At 46.7% G+C, this 12,515-nt stretch overlaps 1 protein-coding gene across 1 annotated transcript in view; it reads left to right on the top strand.

Moving 5' to 3' along the window:
- LOC8040980 (2-hydroxyacyl-CoA lyase 2) overlaps positions 1 to 6,778 on the top strand; it is a gene marked incomplete at its 5' end in the record, with an annotated part of 32,628 nt that extends 25,850 nt beyond the window's left edge. The window contains 2 exon segments of the mRNA XM_042289550.1: positions 2,479 to 2,577; positions 4,610 to 6,778. Of these exon segments, the coding sequence (XP_042145484.1) occupies positions 2,479 to 2,577; positions 4,610 to 4,795 (285 nt within the window).
- Between the last annotated feature and the right edge of the window lie 5,737 nt (positions 6,779 to 12,515).

The raw sequence follows: 12,515 nt of genomic DNA, 5'->3' as shown, positions 1-12,515 counted from the left end.
TTGGCCCGACTAGCGGTAGTGTCGCTTCATTCTAGGGGCAACTATTGAGGCAGTTGAGTTCGCGAATATGTGAAACTCAAGAGTATCGCTTAATGTCCGTAATGCTTAAACGTTTCACCTATGCAACACAATTGCGTAGCAATTGGCCATAGTTTTATGAGGGAGCAGAAGAGAGCTTCCTTCTTTTTGTATAACCTACGCAAGTCTTGGTCATGTGGCTTTACGGTTGAGTCTTATCTGTGGCACGTTTGATTTCTGGCTCTTCTGGATCTATTACGGTGATTGTCACTGATAAAAAAAAAAGATGAACTTGGAACTGAAGATGAATGATTAATGAGGCAAACATGTGCCTACAAACCAAAGAGAAAACTACCCCGCATCTTGCATCGCTGGCGGAAGGGCGACCGTCCCAAAGCGACGCGTTGCTGCCGCTTTTATGCATGCGGCATGTTGAGGAATGTGCTGAACCGGAAAGCATAATGACAGCCAATAACAGACCGAAGCTTTTCGGAAGAGCAGAGATTGAGAAAAGTGTTATGTATGTTGACTAACAGCCAGCGCCCCCTGGCTCTAGTGCTCTCGTGGCAACCGGCCGAGGACGAAGTGATGTGGCGCACCTTCGAACATTCCATCGAACACTGACCAGAAGCAGCATCTCATTTCTATATTCAAGACTATGCTATAAATAAACATAGTCTGATACATAACAAAAAGATAGAACTGAACCAAGCAAAGTTTGAATCCCGTTCCTCCGGGTGGCAGCTGCGTGTGTTGCAAACTACCACGTATGCAGAAGAATGCAGAATTTTAGCAGGTTACTGGTAGGTGAGGCACTTTTTACAACACACATATTGAAACCCAAGACAAGTGAAAGCAAGTGAAAAAAGGAATGCAGCATGTCCTCTGCTTGTCTGTTTTTTTTTTTTTATCTCAAAATTTAGGATGAGCTACTCGCTTGCTCTATATCGTCAACTTTGTGTGGTATTGCCAAACCCTGGAAGAGTTTTACGAAACAAATTAAGCACCAGTTTATTTTTACTCTAAACAACCTTTTGCAAGATGGGTATGATTATTTTATGTGAGCTTCACAGTGTGTACTATTTTTAGACCTTCCTTGACCTGAATTTTTAGTGTGATGTTCCTTTAAAGCAGTGGTTCTCAACCATTGATGTCTCGCGGACCCCTTTTGGATCAGCGGAGATGATGGAGGACCCCGTTCACAGTGAGGGGAAGGGAAAGGTATAGGTTAATTAGGATAATTATTTAAAGGGATACTTCAACGAAATTTGAAATATTCCCGTCGTGTTCAAAAATAGGTTGAATATGATCCACAATATCCGTAAATGACAATCGCTCGTTTGTATTTTGAGCCTGGTGGCTGTATTTTTCGTTATAAACGGCCCACTCTGGCAAGCGCTCGGAGAAGGCCCAGCAAAAACCACGTGACATCCAACGCAATCGTGACGTAGGTCGTCTCAAGACGAGCAAAGCTACGGCGAGGCTGACGTCGAGAGGATGGCCTAGTCGTTCCAGCCACTGAAGCGGCTGCTTTTGTACAAATTTTGAGTGACGGGTTAATCTTCTATAATCTTGTAGGGGGACAATAGCGACTTCTGCGACACACAAAAGGCATTCTCGGGAAGAGGGGAGTTCCTCCTGCCCCTCTTCTCTCGTCGTGGCCGGAGGCGAGACAACCTCCGTCACTAGCTGCCAAGGTTCCTAGACGGGCATTACAAGCGAGGCGTTAGCGACATCCACCAGGTGCTCTTTGCTAATCGTTTAATTCGTTTTAAAATTCCTTTTCGTGACTCTTTTAACAAGATATTGGTATGTTTGATTTGATGGTGCTTTTTTGAACACATATAGACCAAAAAATGAGCGCCGAAATTTCGTTGTAGTATCCCTTTAATAAGTGGATATAACTAGGGCTGGTGTGAAGTAGATTTCTCTCATTGACATACACACGAGAAAACTTGCCTGAAATGTGGAATGTTTCTTCTCAATCGGATAAAAGACAACTTTTATTGCCGGGCTTGACTGACTAGGCAGGGCTTTGCGGACCCCTAAAAAGCCTTCGCAGACCCCAAAGGGTCCATGGGCCGCCATTTGAGGACCACTGCATTAAAGGATAATTCTTTCACGAAAGAGGGCTTCAAGTTGGTAAAGAACTGAAAATGGCTGTTTCTGATTATGCCAAAGCAAATGTTTAAAACCTGTTCGCACATTAACCACAGCACTATAACTCAGTGCCCGAGACAAAGTGCCAACCTTGCGTTATCTCAGTGCTGAGGCACATGTACAAACCTGCCTTCAGAGTCTCTTTTTTTTCTTTCTGGTAGGAATAAAATCTATGTATCATGCATACTAACTTGGTAGATTTAGTGATGCACTAAAGAAGACGTGCTGGTACCTCGTGCATGGGTAGCCCTTATGTTTTCTTCTGGGAACTTCATTGTTGCCTTCGCTGCCGTTTTGCAGACTCCCGTGATAGCCGTGGTGGGCAACGACGCCTGTTGGATGCAGATCTCGCGGGAACAAGTCAAGATGTTCAAGAGTAACGTGGCCTGCGCCCTCGCCGTGAGTTGGAGCGCTCACTTTGAGACCTTTTTTGGAACTCAAAACTCGCTTTCCTTCCGACTCTTTTCATACCTCGAATGGGCATTGATTGCGTGTCTCGTTTACGGATTTACATCACCGGCTTCGTTGATTGGTTCATCTGTGGTGACGGAGCACCGTTTTACTAGAGGTACAGCAGAGTGGAATATAAAAGCTACTTCATCAGTCACTTCAGTATATGTCATGCAGTACTGGGGAAGTGCCCATGACCAAACAAGCAGCCACTATGAACTTTTTACAGAATTCAGAGATTATTCTCTTGTGTTTTGAGTGAGCACCGAGAATGTCCGATCGAAAACACCGAAGTTCAGTCATCTTAGTTAGAAAGTTGAGGGTTCAAAAAAAGTCTTCTTTGTTCTTCTTCTCTTGGCCAGTCTCATCTTTCCTTTTTTTCTTCTATTTTCTTTTAGGGTGCATGAAACTAATGTCAAGTGTCTTGCATGTGGCTTGTCCCCATAGGATAAGACAAAGTTTAAAACTTTCAATTAATCTCTAAAATAAAATTATATTTATGCACATTTTGCAACCGCAGAATGCGGTGGTTTTTTGCACTTCTTCAATGAGTGAAGAAGACTGCATCTAAAAAAATTTCTGCTGGGATTCTAGACGCGACACCTGCATTCCGGGAACAGAGCGACAAGGGTTATTTCGCTGCTGCAATATATGAACAGAAGTTGGCACAGGGTGGCCAGTGCGTCACAAAATTATGGGGGCCGCATCCTCTACAGTTTCCAACGTGCACGAGAAATAATACTTTCTCTCACGTATTTAGTTTCTGTGAGAATTTAATTTCGGTTGCATTTGGTTGTTGAAGTTGCTTTAGGTTAATCTTTTTTTTTCTCAATTAGCTTCAGCTGCTATTTTGGGAGTACCTAAATTCTGTGATGTAAAGGACGCAAGGCACAAACCAATTAACCAACTTTTCATGGAACATGCACGTCCATACATCGAGTGAACCAGACGTCATCAAGTGTTTGAAAGAAAGAGTTCTTAAAGACCATTCGAGCACCGGTGACCAAATGTTTACGCCGCTGTGTGACAAGATTGTGGTGCAGTCAGGGCCAAGAAAGCTCTAGCACTTTTCCAACCCCTAATCTTAAAAATAAAAAAAAATAAAAAAAATTGGAAATTTACGAGTTGCATCGACAACAAACTTTTAACATGCCCCAGCAAAAAATAATAAAAAAGATGTTTACCCTTTTTGAAGAAATTTTTTTTTAAACGTGCAACTGAAATCTCAGTTATATGACACCTTTTCTGCAATTCCCTAAAATGTCTCCATTCTAAGAATTGCCGTCTCTGCCAGGTATCAGGCATGTAAAACGTTACTGTCATTGTCTTCGCTTCCTCGACCGCTATGCTTCTTTTGTGCATTTTAATGATTGGCTAGATGCATGCTCTGTAAGAACAAAGACGCATGGGCCTTGTTTCCTGAAAAGTGCTTACAGTATTTATAAATGATGATTAGTCATGAATATGGTTATATTTGATTAGACCTGTATGCTTGTTTTACCTTGATATTACGGATAAGGTTGGTATTCGCAGAATGTTTTTCTACATTCTCTCGTGGTATAAAGTCGGATCACCTGATATGTTTGTATAATAGTATTTTCATGCGATCACCGATATGCCTCTCCACTCTCCCATAGCTGTTTTCAATTGTTTCTCCAATATCAAGTCCGCATGATATGGCCACATATTTACTGGCCTGCTTCCCTTGGCGCAGCAAAGTAACAATCGCTTCGCATGTCTCCACTCTCGGCTCAATCGTAGAGTGTTGGGTTCAGAATCTCGGGGTCCTTAGTTCGACTCTAGTTGGGGAACCTTTGGAATTTCGTTCTTTTGCATAGGTTTCCTTCTCAAATTCGTGCTAACACATTTCACGAGTGTTTTTTTGTGGCACCACTTAACACTTTCCTTGGGATTCCCAGCCCTTAGACACATCCTTCTTTTAAAGCTCTGCCAACAAATCATGATTCTCGTTGCGTCGCAGTACCTCAACTACCACCAAGCCGTCGAGGGTTTGGGTGCGCGCGGGGTCCTCCTCTCGGATGCCGACGACAACAGGATGCAGGACGTCTACAGGGAGGCGCTCAAGCTGTACGCCGATGGACACAGCGTCCTCGTCAACTGCCTGATCGGGAAGACGTCCTTCAGGGAAGGTAGCATCTCGGTGTGACCGCACGTGTCGTTCGTGGTGTCCGAAGTACAACGCCCAGAGCGTCTTCGACTGGCGTGCTCACCACATCCTCGAAGATGATCCCTCGATTTTCGCCGACGATGTCCCGGAAGTGTTGCGCCATCGCCTGGCACAACCCTGAGGGTGGCGAAGCAGCGAAGGTGGTTGTGGCATGTGCCTGTTCTACTGCAGGTCGCTCTCCAGCCTGACAGTCCACGGAAGCTTCTACAGCTAGGGGTTGGGACTCCTGCTTTTTTCCGGAGACTTCTACGACTGACTGCCCGGCGAGATTGCGACGTCGGACAGAGCGACACTCCGGCTTTTGCGTCATCATCTGTTGTCACTTTGGAACCACTTTCGATGCGTGGGCGGTAAAGGACGCTAATTGCACCAGTCAGACACATTCTGGGTATCGTATGAGGAGTGATGTGGTGGGTGGGTCCTTAACTGAGCGAAAATGTGCCATGCAGTTTTGTGGAGGAAGGCAACCTGCTTCGACAAACGTAAGAAAAGCACGATTTATTGACCAAGGGTTATGACTAGGGTTCTGTGTTTTCGGTATATACCGATAAACCTTGAAAAGTATTTCCCAAGTGGGCTCTATCAAAATCGAGGGAACCCGAAAACTCCCGAATGGGAGCTGTCCTTGAATGAGACTTCGTGGGAAAGCATTTTTTTTGTGTGTTTTGAGTGTTGATTTGGAACACAGCTCACAGTGACCTGTCTGCAAGGCTGATGCTTTCTTTGGGAAGCATCCCATAAATACACCTCCAAATTCAAAGCAAAATAAACCATGAAAATGTAGAATCTTAGTGATGATCCTTAGGAAATACCAATATATTTGAAGCAAATCACTAATGTTAGAGACACCTTTTCTTGTGAATCTTTGTGGAGTTTCTTCTAGGGTTCACTTTGCAGATTGACATGCACATTGTATAATACATTCTGAACAAATGTGACTTGTTATTTACAGTTAAAACTTGCTACAGGCACTTTATTTCACTGACGTTTGCGAACTTTGTGGGAGTCGTCGTAATTGACTCTCGCTGCTTGTTGGATTTGATGCAAGTGCCACAAATTTCAAGACCTGTCAGTCGGCCCAGGTGCTGGATACTTCCTGTACGAGATTTTATTTCTTCAGTGGTACGAATAGCCTGATTCACTGGACATGCATTAAATGCTCAATCGAAAGTTCATTGCGGAACAATATTATAAATGTTACGTCCGTGAATAAAGTCTAGGCACCACAACTATACTAGGTGCTCCGTGTTGTAACGCATAAAAACGGCGGAACCACAATTTTTACTATAGTACTTTGTTTCAGCTCGCAGTGAACTGGAGCGGACGCTATGAGCCATCCCAGCCTATTCAGCGCTGTGAACGTACCATGCGACCACATGCGCCATGCTTAGCTGTGCTCCACCGTTTTGGCCCTGATGGCTCGTAGCATCCGCCGCAGTCCATCCTAAGGTGACAGAGCATGCGGAGTGCAAGTTCGTCTGCTTCTTCTGCAAGGGTTGTGGTGATGTAAGAACACCGAGCTCTGGTTGGCTCTGATTGAAGGATAGTGGGTAGATACCTCGAGGCAGCTTGCTTTGAGGTCTACCCACTATCCTTCAATCGGAGCCAATCAGAGATCGGTGTTCTGACGTCACAACCCCTGCAAAAGAAGCAAACTTTTGCTTTGCATAGATAAATAGGAAAGGCTGTATGCAAATGTTGCGATAGATGGCTGCAGCAGGACTGCAGTCGACATGTATTTTCATACCCTAGAGCTTGTTTAATGCACTTTATATTTCTAAGGAACGATGGTATTGTCGATTTACGAAATCGAGGTAGTTGAAGTTTGTGCAGTCAGCCCCGAATGTAAGTTGGCAGCTGTTGCTCTCACATGCAAAGAAAAAAAAAAAAAAATATGAAGTGTGAATACTGCTGTTATGTTGGGCGACTATGGGTTCTGGAAAATAAATATATTTTTCAAACGTTTTATTTCCTTCGCCAGTCATCACCGAGGGCCAGTTGTTGCTTCAGATGCCATTTTTTTCTCCTGAAAGCGAAAATACTAAAGTTTTGTTTGAGTTATTTCACGAGTATTTCTGTAAAGAGTTTGCCAAGGTTGTTCTCCTACGACAATGCAAGCCCTTTGCAGAAATTTTGTATGAAGCAGCAAAGTAGACAGTGGGATCCCAAAAAGGAAGCTGGCATTAGGGAATCCGACTCATTTCTTTCCCATGCCATCGTCTCGATGGAGTATCGTCGTAAATTACCCGTAGCAGCTCAAGGTGGCTTTCGGCTGCGGTAGTTTTTTTTTTTTTTTCATTTTCTACTTCGGAGGCGTGCAGCTTCATCTCACACTATCTCCCGCAAAGCGACTGAAGCACAACGAATCAAGGTGACCAATCTCCCTCTCTTGCCCACCGATCTGGGCGCTACGATCGCACTTCTTTAAAAGCAACCCGTCCATTTGAAAAAAATCTGGGTTCATGTAAACAAGAACCAATACTACCAGTCCTGTGCAAGGAGGAAAGTTACCAGTTAACTACTATCTTTATGTTGGGTGCATCCAGCGGTGTTAGATTGCTGGCAGCACAGGCCAGCATCATATCAGAATAAGCAACAACAAGTCGCAAATGAACCTAAGCAACGAGCGGTGCAAAAATATGATTTATCATCCTATTTATTTTTTCCCCGATTTGTCACAAAAATTTGCAACATGCCAACTATGCTCTGCTCACCCCCGAGCTGGCAGTGCATTGGAAGCAGGCAAGCTACACGCTTGCCGGACCAATCACCCGACCCCACGCCACGCAAGAGTATGGCCAGGAGTCTGATCCACTGCACTGTCAACTTGGGGGGTGAAGGGAGTATAAGCCTATTTCCAAACACGAGCGCATTCAAGAAAAAGTTGGAACAAAGCGACAGTTTTAATAAAGGCACCCAGGACAGCAGGCGACTGAAATGCTGTCTTAAGAAAGCACACCAAACTAGTAGGAAGGAATTTAATGGAATGAAAAAAATACTGGAAACCAAAAGGATGTCAGATGCTTTACTCTGTTCACCCGTAAGCCAAGACTATAGGGGCAGTTACGTGCCCGTCGGACCAATCGGCCGCCTCCCTCTTCACCTGACCCGGCTCTCTGCAATTGGGTATGAGCGGCAGCACGACACCGCCTCAAAAGAGACGTACAACTGATGCCACAAGGACGTAGCTTCCACCACAGTCTCAGCTTAGGGGTGAACGGGGTTTAGGGGGAATGCGGGACTCTCCTCATTTGCATGATAGAGCGACGTCCGCACCGAATCCTGCCCTGGTGGAGTTGTCTATTTGACGCCGCCTCTCCCCCCACCCCATCCCCTTGCCACCAGAGCACATGACCAGGCGATGCCTTGGAATGCTGCACTGTTGACGGGGTTGCGGATGCAAAGAGAGCACCACTGACGCCGTCATGCTTGTTTCCGTGGTTCTTCGTTGTCATCTCTTTCTACATATTCTCAGGGAGTGACATGTCTTCCCCCTAGTAAAGTATTTGAGGACGTGCACTGCCATTTCTTTAAAGAGTCGTCATCTTTTTGAACTGCTAAGAAGCACACATTGCATCACGAATGTTTCCTCGAACCATCCATTTAATGTCCTATAAATGGTGCAGGTCAGCTGGCTTGTTCCCAGTTTGGAGCTCGAGGTAGGTGGATTAAGGGATTAAGAGAGTGGGAGAATGAAAAGATCATAATAAAAGCACACATACAAACACAGCCAGACCAAAACATCTAAACATTCCACCACCTGCCAAGCTGACAAATGATGGCGGCAGGAGCTCTGTCAAGCTGCCTCGTTGCAGCTTATTCCCCGTCACTCCCATTTTGTACTCTGGGTGTAACCTAAGTTGAATTGTTTAGACAACCCGCACAGCGTACACTATCCAGGAACCATCGGCGATTCGGTGGAGAGGTGTGTTAGCACACTGCAGTTAGGAGCAGGTGGAGCAAACACCCGCACTGCAGAACCCAAGCGTCCCGAGCTCAATTCCAACTCCTGCCCATTTTGATCTGAATTGGCAAGTGTTTGTGTATCACAACTGCATGATACATGTTGAAGACCCCAAGTTGGCAGTCACACACGCACTGGCTAAATTTCTCATCTACAGCGGAGATGTCGGACGACTCTTGGGGCAGACTAAGTTCCCGCTGCCTAAACTTCTATAAAACAAATTATTTTTCATATCATAAACACCTGAAGTAAAGCATTTTAGACATTCTCTTCGATGTTGCACGTTCCTGGCAACACGGTTAACTACCAGTAATCACAGTCCGGCATTTTAGGAACAACGATGCGAGCTGGCCCGTGATTTGGTCAACTGCTAAACGAGATCTGGTCACCTCGTTTTCGGACAGCTTGTAGTAGAACCAAGTTCAACGTCATAAAACACAAACAGTATAAAAGACAAGGGTGAGTAGAGTAAATTAAATGGCGACAAGACCGACCACTTCAACGTGTTGCCCCCGAGGTTGGCCTAGGCCCTTCTCGGTCTATCTGCAAGTTCACACAAGGATAACAACGTCCGTCTGAGACCCGTCTGAGTACCCTGTCACACGCCACCATCTACGGCGCCTTCCTCTTCGTAATCATCGCCCTCTTCGTCGTCATCTTCCGGATTGATCAGCATGTCTTCGACCAGGGCGTCAAAGGGCTCCTGCGAAAACCTCGGTCTCGTGTGTTCCCGATGCAACAGCGAGGCCTCGTGAACTTCGGGCACCAAGACCAGACCACCGCAGTCGCTGCAGTAGACCGAATCCTCGTCCGGTTTCATGTGAGCCGATTCAGACAGTTCGCTCATCACGGACATGGTGAAGCCGCGGAAGATCCATGGGACCTTGTCGTCGGGCATGCCTCTTGTCACCCTTCGCTGGTTGGACCACATCTGACGCGAGAAGTAGCACCGCGGTGGATCTGTGCCGTGTTGGAAGGTCCAGCATGCGACGCTAAGGCGGCTGAGGTTCGCTTTCACGTTCTTGGAACTTTTCGGCTTGTTCGAGTGAATCTGTTGACCGTGCTGACGGTGACCCTGCGACTGGGATGCTTGTAGCTGCGGGCTTTGGGAGTACGAAGGCGCGGCGTACGGAGTGTTGTACGGATGGCTGAACGACAGGTCCCTGCGCTTCGAGCCGCGTGATTTGGGCATGGCTTCAGGATCGTCCCGTAGGTCCCGCGTAGTTCTGTGCCTTTTCACTTTACGTTACACGAACGGACGCCATCGCATAAGGCCATCAGGAGAAGTTCAAACACTCACGTAGCTAATTCAGTGGCTCTACTCACCAACAAACACCGTCCCACACGCAACGGACGTTTCTGATGCTTCGTCGGCTTTCTTTGTTGTGGATCGTGTGATCGTATCGGCGCGGGCGGTAGCGGCAGCAGCAGGCAGCAGCGCTTGTTTTGTATTTAATATTTAATTGGTTGAAATGGGTGGAGGGAGAGCGGCTGTTCAGAGCCGTATATGTAGAGAGTTTGGCCATTTGTTGGGAAGTATAGGAGACAAATGAAGCGGCGCCATTGGCCGAAAGCGGGCTGGGCGTGTTCCAGGCCGTCTTCAGAAATTCGAATGTGACCAACCAGAAGCCGGAAATAATACCCTGGCGGTGGTCGCGAGAAACAAACCTGATAACTGCATTGGAGTAACTCTTGATGGCTGAAAATATGGTACACGTGATGTTTCAGTCACACTAATCTAAAATGATGGTGGAAGAGTGCGACTAGCGGAAAGATCGACATAATAGGGAGTTTTAGTAGACCGTGTTTCCCCCTCCGCTAGCCCTCCGCTACGAAGAAACCGCCACTGCGCCTGCGCGCCGATGGCCTTGACTGTAGAGTTCCGGGTAGCGGAGGGGCTTAGCGGAGCGGGAAATACGGTCTACTAAAACCATGGAGAATAGAAGGGTAGGAGAGGGCATGACGTCGGCCGCGTAGCCTCCACAAGCCATGCTCCCTTGACGCCTCGCCTCTTTCTCATTTTCCTCTTTACTCTCCTCACTTACCATGCCAACGTGACCACATCACGTGACCGTAGCTAGCCTTCGTCTTGCTATGGGGTACTAGAGTACACTAGAGCACTATATAGCTCCTTCGGAGCAGAGTAGCGCAATCTAGAACGCCGCCTCTCGGCGACTAGCGGCGAACACCCGGAGGTTCCAACTGCGGTCAGAAATGCATGGAGAACGTGAGAAAATCGTTGTTTCTTCAGTATTGCGGGAATATACGGAATGGCAATCGTTTGTGACATAATAATGGAACATTTTAGAATAATTTGCGCTAAGATTTGTGACCCGCAAGAACCTGACTTTTTTTTAAAAAATTGCTTGAGCGGCATCATGCAGCAGACGACACGGCGACGTCACACCATTCACGTGACTCGCTCCGGCCAACCCGAAAAGCCCATCTCCGCTGCGAGCAAAAATCGTCTGCTTCAAACGCCATTGCCTTGGAAATTGCCTTCTCAAAATTTGCACACGCATCCGATATTATTAAAACTTTGACAAAGTGTTTAGTGCTTTACTAACTTCACGACAGACTAGTTTTGAAAAGTGTGAACTCGCCGTTCATTTTTTAATCAGCCGTGTTGTATCGATCTCCATGTATTCTCCCATAGGGCGGGCCGCCTCTTGGAACCCTGAGAACCACGTGACTCGCGCCGAGCCGCTCTGTCGGCCATCTTGTCGGCAAAACACGAGGTTCAAAGGATTGCGCTACTCTGCTCCGTAGGAGCTATATAGTGCTCTAGAGTACACCACAGTGTAGCCTTCGATCTGATAAAACCTACCGGACGGAGCGCGCGCAAGCCTGCAAGGAGTCCTTCTACAAGCAACCATCCATCTCACACGTGACATGTCACGCGCACCAATCGCCAAAGAGATCTGCGGTCACGCTGGGCACAAAATCGTTTAAACTTTTTATGACTAGGCTTCACCAATATTGCAACGTGCCCCCTCCTAGTACTTCTAACCTCCTTGACTAAAACTCGCTAATCCTTACGCCAAACGCCGAGCGCCGGGAATCTGCCGTCAGAGCTCAGAGCGGTCACACCAACCGGCGGACTCTTCCTATACCTCCCATTGGGACTCCAATTGCAGACGGCAGCGCCAAATCTCCCCTAACGGGCGTTGGGTTTCTCCAAAAGAAATAAGAAATAGACAAAACAATACGCGCACCGTCGTCATGGCAACCGCTTGGTTATGGGAGAGGGTGAGAGAAGTGTGTTCTCTCCTCTCCCTCTCTCTCACCCTCGGCGACAAAAAGATGCGAGTTCGTTCGGAGTTCGGACAGTTCGGAGCAGCCTCCGAACTCCGAACGAATTTGCATCTTATTGTTGCTGATGTTGAGAGAAGAGGGAACTGCTCCCATTGCCGCCGTCTCGTTCTTCTACAATACAATGTAATCTTTTTTAGAACAAAAAAAGTGTTTACCTTCTTTTGCGAATGTCCGACGCTTCCGAAACAATTGCACTTGACTTCGCCTCGCTCGATTGAGATCGGCTTAGCAACAGTGCATGTTCAGTGATAAAATCGTGAATGAATGAATGCAAAGCACGCCCAGCCGCTGCTGTTTAGCGGCTTAAGATGGGCGCACATCGCCAGTCTGAGCACAAGTCCAAACTTCTTTTGCAAGTTCTCTTTTTATTAGGCACGCTCGTTATACAAAGAAGAAGAAAAAAAAAAAAGTTCACTGCAC

This window comes from Ixodes scapularis, unplaced genomic scaffold (genome assembly GCF_016920785.2).
Source record: "Ixodes scapularis isolate PalLabHiFi unplaced genomic scaffold, ASM1692078v2 PGA_scaffold12__126_contigs__length_90152505, whole genome shotgun sequence".
Lineage (NCBI taxonomy): Eukaryota > Metazoa > Arthropoda > Arachnida > Ixodida > Ixodidae > Ixodes > Ixodes scapularis.
Note: the sequence above shows the minus strand (reverse complement) of the source record. Positions and strands in the feature narration are given on the sequence as shown.